Source organism: Taeniopygia guttata, chromosome 9 (genome assembly GCF_048771995.1).
Source record: "Taeniopygia guttata chromosome 9, bTaeGut7.mat, whole genome shotgun sequence".
NCBI lineage: Eukaryota > Metazoa > Chordata > Aves > Passeriformes > Estrildidae > Taeniopygia > Taeniopygia guttata.
The window spans coordinates 20,467,446-20,486,253 of NC_133034.1; the positions used below are offsets into that span (position 1 = coordinate 20,467,446).

General features: G+C 37.4%; 1 protein-coding gene across 11 annotated transcripts in view; it reads right to left on the reverse strand.

Moving 5' to 3' along the window:
• The window catches only part of NAALADL2 (N-acetylated alpha-linked acidic dipeptidase like 2), a 412,338-nt gene that overhangs the window by 64,586 nt on the left and 328,944 nt on the right, over positions 1-18,808 (reverse strand). For 10 of the 11 annotated variants that reach the window (XM_072933148.1, XM_072933147.1, XM_072933146.1 and 7 more), the window contains one exon: positions 10,867-11,013. The exons of the other annotated variant lie outside the window; for it this stretch is intronic. In XM_072933148.1, coding sequence (XP_072789249.1) covers positions 10,867-11,013 — 147 coding nt within the window. The remainder of the gene's footprint in view (positions 1-10,866; positions 11,014-18,808) is intronic. 11 annotated transcript variants of the gene reach the window in all.

Consider the following 18,808-nt stretch of genomic DNA (forward strand, 5'->3'; position numbering starts at 1 on the left):
ATGTTTCACCATCTAAAGGTACTAAATTTGCCATCCCTTGTGTACTGTCTTATACCTTCAATTTATATGCCAACTTTCAACCAATGCATTTAAAATCATGAATAAAATCCCACAGCACTTCTGGTGATTTAATGGAAAACAGTAAATACTAAAACATGCTTTAGAGACCTATTTTGCTGTTATTAAATAAGAAAGTTTTAAAAAAATATCAAATTTTGCCACACATTGTCTTAAAACTGGAATTATTTCTGTAAATACATGTGATTTTTTTTACTAGACCAGGACAATGCTGAATCCACAAGAGATTCTGTTTTCTTAACTATTACTTGAAATGGTAATAAGAGAAACAGTAAAATTACCAGTTAGAGAAATTGTGAATTTATGTACTCAAATTATGTACGTAATAATTCCTTAATATGCTCTCATTCCACACCCGAACTGGTTTTTCTCACCTGCTGAATGCTCCCCAGCTTTTACAAGAAGACCTCCTTCTATTCTTAACCTGGTGAATAATACCCAAATATCTCCAGAAATAATTTTTCTGGGGTGGGGGGAGGAGGGGGAGGTAAGGGGAGGCTTTTTTGTTGTTTGTTTGTTTTGAAAGTAACAGGCAGTGGAGGTTTCTCCACTCAGCAATAAAGAGGCTCAATCTGGAAAAACAATCTTTAGTCTAAAGTTCTATTTCCAGTTTGACTCCACCCTGGTAAACATTTGTCAGAACTGTCCATATTCAGGCCAGCATTGCCCTTCAGCATTTCACAATATTCATGGCACCAATTTTATGTTGCACAGGAGACAAAAGAAGGCACCATGAAAGGTAAAAACAAGAGAGGAAGCAAGTGAGAGCAGAAATCTTTCTGAAATTTGTACAGGTAGGCAACAGTTATAAATGTGCTAATCTTACACTGTTAAAACCTGCAAGGCAAATACACAAAAGAAGGATCCAAACCAAGAAAAAGAAATGTTTATTTTCTTCATATAAACCAAAGAAAAATGTCTGGAAGATGAGAATTTAGGGCTTGCTTTGACTGTATCAAGACTGACACTATGCTCTGTTACCTGTCCAATATAAATATATGCTGTGTGTGTTCCATGAGCATTCACCTGCTTCAGTCTGTCTTTTTGTAGTACAACAGCACAAAAAGTAGAATTGCAGAGAACTGAGGGATACACACAAATGTGCAGTGTCTGGCAACTGAAACACAAAGTAGACACTGCACATCTCCAGAATCAGCCTGGGCACAGGTTCAGCTGGGAGGCTGAAGTCACACAAGGCACACTCTGAAGTTGTGCAGTGCCCAAAACTATCACCCAGAATCCCAGAGGCTTCACAACTGTATCAGTATGTCTGCATCTGTATTCAACATTCAACACCAGTGCCAAAAAAATTGTCATAGCATGATGGAGAAAGCCCTGCCAGGAGAAAAGATAAAGAGAGAGCAGCGAAAAGAACAAAAACACCTCTGAAATCTGCACTGCAGGCTTTCACTAATTCCTTCTTCCATTTTCCCTAAGTCAAGCAATTGGCAATACAGTGTCCTGGCACAAAATATACAATTGCATTTCTTTGTGACAGCTGTTTCATCTCACCTAGGCTAAAAGGCCATCTCTTCCCCCTTTTTTTACTGCCTGGCAGGGTGATTGAACAAGAGGTTTGACTGTAAGAAGGATCAAAAAGATAGTAATGGAAAACGTATCTCATAGACTAAAATATGGCTTATCATCATCTATCTGGATTATTTTTACTTTGGGAGGGTACTGCAGACTGAAACAGACTTACTGAAAAAGTAGATTATGTAGAAAAGAACAGACTGAAGCCAAAATGTGGTTCAAATGGAATTGATGAAATAATAACAGGCATATAGGATTTCTCACTAATAAAGGAATGCAAATATACTGGAGAAGAGATTTTCTGCCTCTCCATCTCACTAGCAGGCTGGCTTTACCCTTTCTAGCAAATGCTCTAGATATCTAATTAAATATCACCTCCAAATCCACAAAGGATTATAAAATTAGGTAAAAGTTTATTTCACTGATGCATAAGACATAAAATAGGTTCTTTAAAATTATTTTTATAAAGCAAAGCTCTGCAATTGCCACAGCCTAACACATGTCTTCAAAGTGAAAATGCCCCTGCTCTGGAAAACAGGCTTGTCAGAAGGAGTTTCTGACAAGAGTCTTTTCTTCTGTATTTCCGCCATTTCAGTTTACTGAAGACCTTTTAGAAAAGAAACAAAAGGACATCTATTTTCAGTTTGAATATTCTGGTAAAGATGTGCAGTGACCCTGCAATGCTACTCAATGCTGGACAAAATGAGCAAGGCCTGCCAAACAAGACTGCACAAAAATACAGGAGAGGCAGAATTGGAATCACTGCTGCACAAGTTATTTTATTATTCAACTCAACTGCAGCCAGAAAAAAACCCAGCCAACAGTCGTAAGGAAAAGAATATAAGCACATTTCCTCATCTCTTTTAATTTAATGTTTTCTTCCTTATGTTAGTAAGTGAATTGAAATAATCACTGTAAAGCTATAAATTCACAGACTGCAGCAGACAGAAAGCAACTTTTTGGATGTCAGAATACTTTCATGGCTTTATTCCTCTGCAGTTTTCCTTTGGTGATTTTTACACTGAAAGCAGATTTAGCAGTTTAGGAAGGAGTGGCCCAAGTCAGAAACCTGGCACCTGACAGAGGATCTTCCCAACGTTTCAGAACTTAGAAATAGGAGGCTCAGTAAGATTCAGAATCTCTAAGAGAGAACAGCTTTTCTTGGATGTGTTGTGTGAATGGTGCAAGAACATTTGGTAACATTTTATGATCAATTGTGAGCATTCAAATTATGCAGAAACATTAAGTTCCAGGAACAGCATCCTAATGATTTCCCGCTGGAAGTCATGAATCCCAGTGACTTTCACAATCAAATGTTTTTCACAATCAAATATTATCAATGCTTTTATTTCCTGATTCAGTGCTTCCTATTTCCCACTTAAAATTTTAGCGCTCAAAAAAAAAAAAATTAATTATACTGAATGAAGAGAGTTAATGTTAGCCACTAGACAGATGTTGTGTAGGTGGGAGCTTCACCACCTTGCAGTAAGAATAAAAATTGTCTTCTGCTAAGAATAATAATGCCTTAAAGACAATATTTATCAGAATCCTTATTAACCAGCTCTTCAATGTCCATGATAAGATAATTTGCAATATTAAATATTGCAAATTTTATCAGCAAGAATGCATCACTGACCCAAACCACGGCTGTTTGATTGTCCAGTGATCTTGTAAAAAGACAAAACTGAGTGCCACACTACTAATATCTATTGGTACAAAACATGTTTTGATACTTGTTCCAGATGTTCTATCAGAATATTTTTAGTTGGTCAGTTGAATGCAGCCACTCAGAAGGACAGTGGTAAAACATTACCATGAATGCAACAGGCCATTTAATTCTCCAGGGAGAACAGAGAATGCAGTGACATCTGTCCTTAGATAATATGTATTTTCAATAACTAGATGCTTCAAACAGAGGCAATTAATTGGTGTCTAAACAAATTTTTCACATTTTCCCATACCCCACTGGTCCTGTTTACTCCCAGGCTGTCTTTCTTCCATTGCCTTCCAACAATCCTCACTCAATTCCAAGACACTGAGGAGCCTCTGAGAGAATCTGCAAGGACAGAGCTCACAGAAACAACATGTACTCATGCAGTGTGAATGAATGCTAAAGAAGCTGTGTGAGTCTGATACCATAAGGCAAGTTTACATAAAGAATTTTCCCCTTCTGGATGCACTGTGTGATGTTTGGAACATCAAAGCACCAGGATTTGTGAGGCCAGACAAAATTTTTTGGAGCAGAGTAATGTATCCAAACTGATGAGGACATCATCAGTTTCACTAGCATTAGTGCAATAACAAAGATTCTCTTCCATGAAATTAAGTAGCTAAATATTCATATTATTCAATAAAACAACTCAAGCAATCAATTGAACATCAAATGCATTTTGTCTTGTAAAACACTGAGTCATTAACCTTAACAATTTCACCATGCTCTCACTACCAAATTCAACTCAATTAGCGTCCAAATGAACAGATGGACTAATGAATTAATGAATTATTGGTGAGCACTACACTAACCCCTGACTGAACTGAGAAATTAGAAAACACTAATTTATGCTAGAGACAGAAAAAACACATTGGTCAGGAAAAAATCAGTCTGAATAAAGAGAAGCACAGCTATTATAAAGCCAACATAATCCCTGAGTCAGGAAGGCAGCTGTGGTTTGGACCCTCAGGTAGTCCCAGGCAACCTGCTGGGGACTCCTGGAACCATTCCTTGTGACACACTGGCAGCTCACTGCTTGCCCAGAAACACAAATGAAACCTCTCTCTTCACCCTGACACAGCCAACTCCCACTGCCACACCTTGCTGCCCTTGAAGTTCTAGAACACAGTTAACAAACTCATTCAGCAGCAAATGCAACAGCATCAAATTCTCCAGGGGCAGCTCAGAAAAGGGAATCCTGGGTTCCCAAGCAACCATCCTGGTACACATTTGCTCTTTGCAAAGACTTTCTGGTATGCCAAGCACATTGGTACTTTGATTCTTTCATACAGGCATGAAACATCTCCAGTAACTCCCCATGGACAACTACCAGCTGTGTTATTTCCTTAAAAAATTTAACATGTACCAGGGAGAAAAGGGAAGTAAAGCAGGGAATGGGGGGGAGCCATGCAGAGCTGTACTTTCAGATGGAAAAGCTACCAAATCACAGATCATCACAGTAACACACTGCAGATGCAAGAGGAGAAACAAGGCTTCTGTTTGGGGTAAGAATCTCCCTGGAATTACAGACTCAGACAACCAGTGTAAATCTCTTCCGAGGACATTCACACAAATGCCACAGGTCCTGAAGTTCTCTGTTGAGCAGCTAAAGCTGAATTAAGCACATCATGTATTTGCATATAGTCTACCCTGATGCCTCCAGGAAAATGATGCTGTGATGCTTCTAATGGAATTTCTTGATAAATATACTTGGTTTTGATAAATTAATTGGTACTGGGTGACACCTAATGAAGGAGGACACAAATAATAATGTCAGATAAACAGCAGAACATTTTCCACAAGGGTCTGGTCAGCTGTAGATAATCCAAGCAGTCAGAAATCTCAAAACTGTGTCATGGCTGCACTAACTTTCCTGGCTGGAAAGGGACTGGAAGACACACCAGAAGTAAAGGAGAAAATAATCTGGATATGGAGCAGTAATGGATTAATGCTGTGATTCAAGATGGTGAGATAACTGCATTAAGAACATAGAGCTCCAGAACTTCAGAAAATACAAGTGGATTGACTTTAAGCACTGGAACTATTTGAACAGTAATTACATGACTGATACAAAACCAGCTAAAAATAAAGAATACCACAGGTCAGACTACTCAGGTTTGTTTTCAAGGTGCACACACAGGTACAAGGTTGTATTTGTGGAGATGAAACTACACCACAGACTTTGTTTCTTTCCACAAAGCCATGCTGATTATACATATAGAAGCATTTAAAAATGAAATGTGTTTGAGGTTCAAACACCAGTTTCCTTCTCACTTCAGAACAGACACAAGGGAGATGCACTGAAGAGCACTGCAAGCTGCCTGAGCCCTCCCTTACACCAACATCAGCACATCAAAGAGACAAAAGCTTGCAACATCAGTTATTTTTTTGTAAACTAAACCCTCAAGTTCTCTCCATCAAGGATGGTTCCTCTGTTTCTTTCCTCATAACAAAGAAATCTTGGAAAGCTCTTGAGTTCTTTTGAGAGAAGTGCATGATGTGTCAGTCTAAGCATGTAAATACTGAAATGAAGGAAGTGCAGGTAAGTTTCCCTGAAAAGTGACAAAAAGGAAGAAAAGAGGGCAGGACAGGGTGGGAGAGAGGATGCAGAGGCTGATGGTAACAAGTGAGAAGCCACATTCACTGAGGAGCTCAGATTTAGTGCCCCCTGTATTACAGTGTGGATAAAAATCACTTTTAAGGACCCTAATGAAAGTTGAAAGTTACCTTCAGAAAGTTATGCATATTTCAACAGAAATAAAAATCATTATGCATTCTCTCTAAAGAGGATACAATCTCAAACTGTCAAAATTCTAAACTCTTCTACATATATTACATACAAATGCCTTCTATAAAGAAACCTCTTTGTATTTTTCTTCTAAATTAGCTTAGTGGTCCATGGTATTACACTACCTTGATCTAGCCTGTGAATAATGTGACAGGTAATTTTTATACTTCTTGCCTGTACTTAAGTTTGAGTGAAGATACGGAAAACAACTTTTATGATCTAGGTGTAAAAGTAAATGTTCTGTGAGTCCTGCATACCCAAACGTGGACATCTACTATGAAATGTTTCATGATGATTATGTGTCCATCAATAAAAAAAAAAAAAAAAAAGAGTAAGTTGTTGGGTTTTTTAAATAATGTGCATGTACAGCAGGTTTTTTTTCCAAAACAAATAATAATGCTAATGTTGATTTAAACTACCACATTATCACAGAGGGGATTTTAGATTCTGTGTTATCAGACAGGAATCTTTCTGTAACAGGACGCACTGAGAAGGATGAATAATATGCAAATAACATAGGAAATCATCCAACTGGAATTTTAAAAAAATTGAATCCTCATGAAACTGTTGACTGCAATGACACAGAAATTGGATGGTAACAGTCAATTAATTTCCATCTTGAAAAAAGCTCAAAATACACCTGTATCAGCTGACGTTTGTAAGGGATGGAACTCAAAATGCTGAACAGTTCAATAATGTTTGAGTTACAATGCTGGAGAAAAAGTCAAATCTCTGCCTGAAACCATGGAAAACCCAGTTTATATTTTCTCTACTACCCAAACATTAGGCAGCCACAGCAAGGCTCTTTTTCTCAGTCTCTGTGATTACTTGTGCTCCAGGACTTCAGCAGCGATGCTATAAACTGTGCTATGAAGGAAGTAATCAAAATAAATTAACTTGTAACTAGGGTGCTGGACATTTTCCCTTCAGGGAAGAAGCCCAGTAATACCCAAACACAGGTCTTTTAAAAACTACTTTTCCTTGTCCTCTTTCATGAAAGGAAAAAGGCCATCAGAATGTTGAGTCTAGCAGAGCAAACTACACTTTAAGGTGCTCCATAGGGAGGAAAAGTAAACACAAAAAATTACGGAGATGATGTGCATACAAAAAGAAAAACAATGCAAATCTTAAGGAAATAAGGGAGGGACGTATGAGAAACGAGGTGAGCTCTAAGTGATAGGGCAAGGCACACAATCCATGTACAGCCATTCAAAAATTAGTTCTGTCATGAATCCAAAGAGAAACTGAGTGCAAATCCCTGAGGTCATACACCACCATATCCAGTGTTTTCAGAGTTATTCCTAATTTACAATCAGGTAACCGAGCTGAGCTTCGGTCATGTAAATAAGATTATTTTGTTTACAAAGTTAAAATACCACAGGAGAGGAATTTACATCTAAGAAAGCAAGCAGAGTTGTGATGAACACACTCTCTTGTCTCTTACATGCATGGATTCTCTCATTATGGAGGGCATGTATGTATTACACCTGTTACACCATTTTTGGGTTTGAAAATACACTGATATATAAACAAGACTAATATTTTCAAGTACACAGAAATAGTCCACACATAGGGAAAAAAATCAGAATGTACTCACCTGTGCCATGTAGTTATTTGTGACATACCAATGCTCATACAATGAAGTAATTTGACTGATATCCAGCTTTTATGCAACACAGAGTGGCTAAGACAAGTCTTTGATTTAATAGCTCTCTTAGTTTAAGTTGCTCTTCCTTGTTGCTGTAAAGGTAACTGAATATGTTTCTAACTCTATTCTCTGCTGAGATGAGGACTAACAGACTAATAATGGCTTTCAGTAGCAGAGAAACTCTGATTTGAAATCAACACTTAGGTCTCTCTCTGGAGACTCTACACAGTCACTTGGATGCACACTAATCATCATCTCGAATAGCATAACTCATGCTGAAAGCAAAATAATCAGCACTATTAGGAAAATCTGATCAGCTTGTCTCCTAACATATTACTAATCACAATGTGACCTTCATGTGATGGAAAACCCAGCACACCAGAGGTAAGGAGGTGAGGAAGGATTTCTTCAGCAGCTGCAAGAGAATCCTTGGAAACTGGGGCAACATGAGTTTTTTTCCACTTGAGGAATTCTTCCAGGTTTACTTACTTTGAGACTAAAATGCTGCATATTTTCTGCTGGTGAATAAATGAGCTGCATTTCATCCAGTGCATATTTACAGCAGTGGCTGAATTCTCAGAAGGCACTTTACTGGCTCACAGACCTGACCACGGGCATTTGCCAGGCAGATTTAACCTCTCCGAGGCTGTGGTTCACTGTATGATGTAATTCCAAGCCAGACTGTTTTACTTACTCTTCTGGCCTGAATGTTTCCTCTTGCAACTTTTATTTCCTCGTATTTACTCCTCAGGCTCCTGTCAATGGAAGGTTTTTATAACCTTCTCTCTGCGGACTGGCATGGCTCCGACGGGGTAAGAAATGCATTTCTAAAGCTGACCTGGAGCTGCCGCTCTGGAGGAAGAATACAAGCACAGGTCTTGGGCTTTTTAACTCTAAACCAGTTTTTTCCCAGCTGTGGAACAGCATCAGTTTTACCTGACACTACATGCTGGCTGACAGGTGGGTAAAATAAACAAGTGATGTATATTCCAAAGGAAGAGCGATTCCTGAGTAGGTCACAGCAGTGAGAGAGAGAGAGAAGAGGAAACCAACCTGGCAAAATGATAACCTACAAAAGCACATCAAAACAGTCCATTTCTGAACTTGTTTGCCCAAATCTTGTTTTGCAATGAAGCTTACAAAGATGAGGTGTAGTTTAAAAAGCTGGATGGAAACAAACAAGCAAAAATCCTTCCCTGCAAACCAACAGATTTTTATCAGCCCCTAACCCGCCTAACAGAAATTCCTACAATGTTTATTAATATGGCTGTCAACACAGAGTAATTTACCTGCATATAATATCTGCCAATGAACAGAATCCACAATAAACAATGGCAATAAACAGTCAAGGATAAACAGATTGCTTGTTTGATAGAACATAGGAGAGACAATGAGCTTATCTTCTGGAGGACTGTTAACAACTCGTACAATAAATAACAAAGATACAGCAAATAATCCAAATTTAATCATCTGTGTGACTTCACTTTTAGGGAAAAATTCCATGCTCTTGCCAAGTGAAATTTACACATTGTGCCAAGCAGATTTATTTCTCACATAAAATAGACCTCACGGGGTCAAGGTCTCCTACAGTCTGAGAAGTGCAGTACGTCTACATCAAGACTGCAGATTACACTTACCATGTTTATTTCTAGGAAATGAATTTTCAAGAAGGACAAAAGCTGACTTTTAAACAAAGAATCAAATTTAGAGTGTCACGTTTAAGCAAATATAGAAATATTGTCTTTTATGATTTTAATTCCATTGATGAGTCATTCTGAGAGACAAAAATGCACATTTACAAGGTTAACTGAACATGAAGAATAACTTTGGATTAAAGTAGACAATAGCCAAGGGAACCTTCAGTGTTCATACTGTAAATGTTGCTGAGAAATACTTACTATTTTGATATACTCAACTTTGCAGAGATTCTTTCTCATGGTCTGTACATTGTATATACACAGATCTTGAATGAAAACTATGTGGAATAGCTGCTAAGTGACAACAAAAAATTCCTCTGGACCACAAGCCTTCCACAAACATTGCACTCACACATCTTCTGCCTTCAGATTTTCCTTATAGCCTTTTTCCTTTTGTTTAATCTGAAATAGAAAACTTTGCCTATAGGTGCCATGATGTCTAGAAAAAGGAGTCTTCTTACTGATATACATTATTGAATTAGTCTATTTTAATCTACACAATGACAGGACAGCAACGCTCCCTATTTGGCACATCCCTGCTTTGGTTTGCATATGTGAAAGAGAAGCATATTAGCAATGTCAGGAGACATTCCAGCTCAACCCAGCCTCAGCTTTGCTCCTCAACTTGGAAAGATGTGCACACAGAAGAGCATAGTGAAGAGGAGAAAAAGAGAAATGAGGAGACTATGAAATCAGTGCATCATTAAATTTGCATGAAAACACACACCTCTTCTCCCGCCTATTGTGTTTTGAAATACCCAGTACCAGGCTTCCTGAATCTCAGCTCACCAAGTGAGGGTGAGTTTGAGATGTCCAGCTGCAAAAAACCTACAGTAGTGGAGGTGGAGGAAGGACAAACCCTCCTAACAATTTATTTGTGTCCAATTCTAACCTGAACTCCAAACAGCATAAAAATGCCTCTTCCTTCCACCCACCTTGCACAAGATGATGGACTGAAAAAAAAGCTGTGGTGTCTGGAAGACTACAGTCAAGCATACAGACCCTTGTCCCCAATGTTTATCTTAGAGAATTTTATTTTTCTCATGGTATGAAAACAGATATAGAGTTCATTTTGAAGATTGTCACATCCTACTGTGCAGTAAAAAAACCACATCAATACCTGTTTCCTCTGTGTTGAAAAAAGTCTCAAAAGTTGGGTTAGATAACATGTAGCCTATAAAACTATCAGCAATATTAACATTTTTAGCACAACATCCTTCAGTGTGTATCTGTTTCTTTGAATACCATATCCCTACAAAAACAGACACTTTGAAGCTGTATGGTAATCCTCTGAAGACCTAAAAAACCACACTTAGAGGAGATACATTTCCACTACAACACAAAATAACCTGAGAAAACATAATTCTATCTTCTTGCTATTTTCCATTTGTCCATTTTTGATCATAGCTACCTCTGATGCTTTGATGTCCTCATAGGAAAACTGTGTGGCAGGTACTCCGAGGTGGTTGATGAAATAATCTGAATCTCCCTGTATCTGCACAGAGCTCACATTGGATCCTGCACATCTAGACTTTTCCACACAGTTGAATCTCTGGCTCTGAAAAAAACAAACACAAATCAAAGCTCTACTTACTTATTTGCAGTCAGACTCTTGAAGACTTGTAGCAATATCTCATTTAAACAGCATTCTTTGGGTTGAAGCACCTTCAACATGGAAGAGAGTGAAGTTTTGCTGCAACATGGCTGAGTTTTTCAGAGGACAAGGAAATTCTTATCTAGCTGAGATGGCAGGAGGGGAAAGAGAAGAATTAAGGGACATGGACTGTCTCGTGCTGGCCAGAAGATTAGAAGGCATCATGGTGGTGCCTTTTGGAAGATTTTGAGATCTTTAATGGGTCCTGAGGAATCAGTTTTTATTCAGTTAACAGCATGCTCTGACACAACAAAAAGCTGAATGGGATTATCATATTCCATCTACGATCTGTCTGTGAAATGCTGGCAATGCAAAGAGTTTCCCACAAAGTAGGGCTTAAGAGAAAAACAGAATTAAAACACTAAAGATACCCAATACACATCTTCTGTGAGTGTAATACACATTTTCTCTGTAGGTTTCTTAAAAAAATTCTAAGTCAGTGATATCTTTGTATTTTTTTCATGTAAGTATTTAATGGTGAAATCTTAGCAACAGAATAAATATGGAAACTGGAAATCAAGCCCAGACTGAGTGCCACATATTTGTGTAGCTATTAAATCTACCGGGTAATTAAACACTTAATAAACAGTAGGCATAAAGGCTTTCAACATCTATTGTAACAAATAAGCCACTTAGGTTTCTTTTCAAGAATATTAGGAAGTTGAAGTACTGGAGATTATTTGCATTTAGCTAACAGTTTATATAGTATAACATAACTTCCTCACCTCTACCTACAAAATTACAGGCTTTCTAAAAGAATAGCCTACTTTAACACAAAAATACAGCAAATTCTGTATATTAAAGTCTCCAAGGCTATCAGGAAAATGTTAGACAGAGACAAATCTTGGTATTTTCCCATTTCAAAATTAGCATAATTACTGCTTCACAGTTTCATTTCAGTGCTGTGAAGAATGCAATTGCATATTACACGGTTTAAATAAAGGCTGCAGAGTCTTACAAAAAATTATTTTAAAATACCTTCAAGAAATAGCTTCCATTTCACAAGTAATTTTGAAAAGTGGTTATATTACTCCTTTTTTTTTTTTTTTATCTGTTAAGCATTTCTGCTCCTGCCATTCTTACATTCACAGTTGTTCAAGACCTGTCCAAAAAGTTCTAACAGAAATGGGAAACCCAAACAACAAATTCATTGGAAAAGGTGTTTTAATAACCACACCTGTATCTCCTAGAGTCTCTCCTACTCAACCCAGCACACATCCAGGCAAAAAGCCATGGTTATGATTTCATAAATATATCTGTGCACAAGATCTGCTGCTCCTTCCAGGAATTATAAGGCATTTAAGGATCACCCAGTGTTCTTCAGATCAGCTGGTCAAGTTTCATAAGTAATGAGTAGCCTGTTCTTCCTTTAATGTTTAAAAACTCACTGAATGATGTGAAATTGTGAAATACAGCTTTTGACAGTTAATTCCGAATATCCACCAACCCCCATTTCTACCAGCCTACCAGGAGCTGAAGAGATGTCTTCCTACAGCAACCATGAAATTCAGTTTTTCTTATGCATGAAAGTTTATACATGAAATGTTTACAGCTTTGCTTAAGAGGCCTATAAAATATGGTGGTTTGGGGGTTTTTATCACCATCCTTGACGGTATAGGATTAATATTTTTACGACAGCAATGTTCAATTCAATAGTACAGCATTTTAAGAGTTTAACTGCTTTATTCCACTTGCACTGTTCTCACACACAAGCCCAACAATAAATATTTAACCCAGCACCAATACAGGAGAATGCTTTACATGCTGTGCTCTTTCAATCTGTTTTTATTGCTATGCAGACACTACAACACCAGCATTCTTCAACTCCTTGGTAACAACTGCAAAGTTCATATAGTGTGTTTTGCATTCATTAAACAAATGAAATGTTTCTCCAGACTAATCGACTTAAAGAATAATAATGTTTTATGATTAATAAACCAAATAAAATTAATTTTAAAAAATCTTTAAAAATGTATCTAGAATAAACTATTAGCAACCCACAACCAACTCCCATTTGTAGAGCAGCCAAACTGTATTTCTTCAGCTGGTTAGCCTGACAAGAACAACACAGACTGGCTGCATTTAGAGCACTCAGCTGCTCAGGCTGGACTTCACTGTGTCAGTCAAGCTCTCCCTTCAGACTGGAGGCAAAACTCCTTGAGCCAGGGATCAAGGAGTGCAAGGATTCACATGCTATTCGTAATTGAATAATTTTATTTCTCTGGAGTTCATTTTGGGTGTTAGCAGCATCTTACAAGTTTATGTCACAAATTTGAGAAAATGAAGAATACCATATGGCCAATCAAATGCATTTAATTTGAGTTAATGTCCTAACACACATCTGACACATCTGAAGTATAATCAAGTGGGACTTCCTTGCAGATCTTATTAGTTAGTTCTGCTTACTTCTTTTCTTTACTTGATTGCAGCTTCACTTAATACATTGCCACCTTTTGAAAATGGATTAAAACATCTAAGGAGCTTTCAACAGGGCAAGTAAAGAATGAACAGTTATTCTTACAGTATGTCAGTGATCCCAGCTTCAGAACTACAAGAAAGCTTATTCTTCATGAATAATTGATCTCTATTTCTGAGCTGAATCACCACCTGTGTCAGGGACTGGTGCAATTAAGGATTTGAGGTATGAGAGACCATCTAGAGGAAGTAAAATTGTCTAAAGGAAGAGCTACAGAATGTATTTAATTCATCACAGACCTTGTAAAAATGCAGAAATCAAGAGATTAACATATTTATTACAGTAAATATGTAAATCAACAACAACAGGTAGTAAAGGCCAGAGAAGCTGCACAGCAAAGGACTCATAGGTCTGTCTCTCTCATCTATAAACACCTGCCACACTCTAGCAAACAGATCATTAGAGGCAGAAGGCTTGATGGTTCTTATAAAAATATTAATGAATGACTGCCAAAGGCTATTAAAAAGACCATGGAGTTCCTAGGAACTGCATCAATTCTATGGCAGCATACTTCTCTGTTTTCTCCCAGTTGTCTGTCAGGTTTGGCTATAATAACCTGTTCTGCTCTGTCTTTATTGATTGATTATACATATTGTTATTCATGCAAATCAGCTCTTTAAGAAATTATTAGGGAGATTTAATATGGCATTTTGCCCTATTGACCTCAAAGTGCTTTTTAAACCAAGTAAAGGCAAGCAAGATATCTAACATTTTTGTCTTGCTCAATACCATAGAGCGAAACAACTACATAATAATTAAATGCACAGCATTTCCCCAGTTTTGAGCCTTATCAAACTGACATGATTCAAGTATGTGCATAAAAATAATTCTAAATTATATTCATTCTTTCTTTCTCTGTGTAGGAAAAGAAAATCTAAATATGGTGGTGATAATTAATATGCTATAGATAGAGAGTAGTTGTGGTTTAAATAGCCTGAATGTTACACACCACTGATGTGATGTATTTGCCTATTTATACAATGTGATCATTTGATTACCTGATTAAAACTACACCAAGAAATCTTATGAGGTAGAGTGACTAAACCTTGCTGCATTTAATTAATGCTATATTAAGATGGAAGTGATTAATTAAAAATGAATAAAATGTTGGTTCCCTATTTCCTTAGCAATTTTTCCTTCCCACTTACACATATTTTCATTTAAACATGTATGAAGCCTTACTGAAAATATCTAAAATCTTAACATTATTTAATGACCTTTAAGGGTAACATGAAGACTCTGGTGAAATTCTGTAGCCCTGCAAAATCAGTCATATAAAAGAGAAATTGAAATCCCAGAAATTGCCCCTGGTTTGGGTTCTCCAGGACTACCACAGTGAAGTGAGAGATGTTCCTTGCACACACATATATTCCATTGAGAGGAACTTGTCACCAGGGAAAAACAACTCCCTCAAGAATTGTGTTTATTGAAAGTCATCAGGGACAGGGAATTCAGCATCATCTGAGTCCCTCTGATACTCGTGGACACTGCAGGTGGTTCCCAAACAAATCACTACAGCCCAGGGATCCCCATTAGAAACTCTGAATTTCCCCACCACCCCCGTGCTCTCTATTTCCATACACAAAAGCACCACACCTGGACATTCCAAGAGTAAACTGTTTTCTAGGCTGTGCAGGGAGAACTGGATTTTCACAAGAAAAAACCTGCCTTTTAGATAAACCTTTAAAATAATTGTTCTTTCAAAAAGCCTGCAGGTATTCTGCATGCCAGAGGAGGTCTTTATCACAAGAGGGGAAGAAGAAACTGAAAATGTGACAAACACAATGCTTTCAAAAGGTCAGGCCAAACCAAGATTAGCCAAGACCCAGTTCTGATATTGTATTCAGATTTCTACTGAATGAAGGAAAAATCAGTTTACCTAAGAAACACAAAAATAAAATAAAATAAAATTTATTTTATTAATAAAAATAAGAAAAAATAAAACTGCCGAAAATAAAATTCCAGTAGTACCTTTCAAAATTGTGTGAAGCAATTTTTGCATTTCAATGGTGACTTCCTAAAAAATGGGAACTTACAATACCAGTGGTTATAAATAATGCATGGAGAAATATCTGTGCTTGGAACAAAACATTTAAATATATTGCTGTATGTTATACTACTTTGCAAACTGGAGTTATTTTTTATTTAGCTTACAGCTAGGAAACATGAGACAAACTTAATCCTGTAATTCTTGTTCAAGGCTTTGGTTTCTGTTAAGCAGTATTTGCATACTTTTAAATATTTGTCTTATTTTTTATAAAAACATGACCATCAGTGTAAAGTCTTTATAATAAATGGTACCTCACAGGACTAAATCACATTTTAGATGCAAAAGTTACATCAGGCTGGTAGGAAATACAAAAGCAGGGTAGTAAAAAATTATATAGTGTAAATTTAATTTTCTATCCTGCACTTTTTCTACATTTAACTTTATCTACTGACAGTCTTTCTCTGATTCCTGATGCTTGTTACATGATTCTGAATTACATTTATCCTTACTATAGCCAAATTGAAGTCCCATGCCTCATTGAGTCAGATGTACCTGTTGCCAACATTCAGCACAAACTGCTAGGAATTTTAATGGCTTTTTTAAGGAAGGTAAAAATCAAGCAAGTATGTTCCCATTTGATAAGAGAATTTCAGAGCAATCAAATATTTAAAGCTAAAATTACATAGCATGAATTATATAAGTGGCAAGACTGCAATGGGAATGCCATCAGCAGTTCCAAGCATCTCAGTACCTTTAAAATATAGAGTTATAAAGTGTAAAAAAAATAATTGAGAAACTGTTGCACACACCTTTGGTAGCTGTGTTTCTCCAAAGTATCCACTTACCCCAGAAAATACTGCATTAGAACTTCTTCCATATTTTTTTATCAGCATGGAAAAAGGCAAACTCTCCAAAACTCCAGGTAAAGTGAATTTAAAGACTGAATTTCCATGACCACAGCCTCACTATTCAGTGAGTTACATTTATTGATGGTAAATTTCAGGAAACTGCTTAAAATTGTATTCCATTATGATGGACAACCCAGAAAATACTGAATCAAGAGGGAACCAGTCTCCACACCCAACACTCAAAACTTCAGATGCTTTTTCCTTTACAGCTTATGCATTTTGATCTAATTTTGAATAGAAATTATTTTTGACCATGTAATGATTGCATTTGTAACTGAAGGATGCAATCAATCTGGTTTTTTGATAATGTAAAAAGTAAGAATCTCCTGGACTTAATGATACTCAAGCTTTTTCTTGCTGTTATTCAGTATCAGGAACACTGGTCAGTGTTATCTGTCACAGATATACTGAGACACTGTGAAACCTAGGTTTAATAAAATGCAAATTAATTTGGTTTCATATAAAACACTAATAATCTGGGACTTGATAAGAGCTGCATGACTTCCCAAATGTTTTGTGCTGTTGTTTGTTGCTAATATAAAAACACTGCTTAATTAGGTAAAAGGATTTGACAACAAAGCCTGATTTTCAAAAGGTTGATATTTTGTACTCCAAGCCAGGGTTTGTAAAGCATTTTAAATGCCTGAAGGCATTCTCATTTTGCAATATGTAGAGTCAGAAAGACTGTGAACCCATTTTGGTTTAGTCTAACTTTGTGATGATCAGGTTCTGCCGTGCTACTCATTTTTGGGACTCATCATTCAAACCCTCCAAATGGATATTAAATAATTCATGCCAGTGAGATTACAGTCTTGCTTCTCCATACCCCACAGGAAAAAAAAAAAAAAAAAAAGAAGAAGAAGAAAGATGTTACTTATCACTCTGAAGGGGACAGATATGTACACTCACTTTATTCTTTGAAAAGTTATATTTCAGGATCTCATAAGTATCCCAAACAGGTCAGTCACTGGGAGGCTGGAGCAGCATCATTTTTCTCACTGGTCTCCAATACAAGAACACAAAAAGAAAAAGTTGGGAGAGAAAGCTTCCGTGACACACTTCCCAGTAGAAGTGAATTAAGGCTCACCTGCTAAAGCAAACCATGAAAGTGAATTTATGGGGTTTTAATGACCAGCAGTACCCCTCAGTACTCACAGCACACACCTGCAGGAGCCGTGGCTCTCATTAGGGGAACCAAAGGGCTCAAACTACCCCAGAACTCCAGCCTTCTTCTGAAAACAAAACAAACTCAAACCTCACCACACACAGAGCAAAATCTGTGCTCCTATCACAGCACTGTTAGAAATTAGGCCCACAGCTGGGTGTAACATGGACACTACAGTTTGTAACTACTCTATTTTACTCGAGTTTGTAACTCCTCTATTTTACTACAGTTTGTAACTACTCTATTTTACTACAGTTTGTGACTACTCTAATTTACATTTCCCCCCAACCATCAGCATTCCCATATAATTTCTGAGCTACGAAGAACTCAGATCTGTGGCATTTCTGCCAGAAATGTTTGCTAGCACCATTTCCCAAACAACACCATTGCCATTGTGCAAATCAGCTCAGCAGACATCCTCATGAGCTTTATCATCAAGCTGACCCAGAAAAGCAGATGCACTGCCCAGGTCAGCTCTGTCTGCCACCCTTTCCCCATGCAGGGGTTTTTTCCATCATGCTGAGATCTTCAATCTGCTGGTTATGAACACAACTTAATCCACGTGTTTCACTAGGAAAAAAATAAAAGAAAATCATTTATCCTTGTCCTGCATATTACATGCCTCATATTCCCTGCTCCTCCACATGTATTCCCAATATCTAATATCAGCTCTTTCAAGGGAGCCAAGAATCCTAAGGAATCATCCTGCACATCTCTACCAAAGCACACAGAGGCAGGGCAGACCCCAACACAACATTATCCAGCTAAGAGGGGACACACATACACACAACCATGGTACAGCCAGTGCAACAGCCAGCTTTCTTAAAGTGGGGGAGAAATTTGCCATCAAACTCTCTGACTTTATTACTGTAATCAAAGACCAAATTTCAGTTGCAATAGACACAAATGAAGAAACTTTTTTTATGGCACAGAACACTGAAAATTGGTGATTCTTTGAAGAACTGTCTTGACACATGGGTAAACTATGGCACATCTTCCCTCATGGCTCCAGCCTGGAACAAAGCCAGAGAAATTTACTGCTGACAAAGCTTTACCTTGCCCTGAAACCTGCAGTTTGACACTGAAACTTTTTAATAGCAACTATGTATGAACAAATCACCCCCTTGAAGCCACACACAAAACCTATTTTTCAGTCTTTG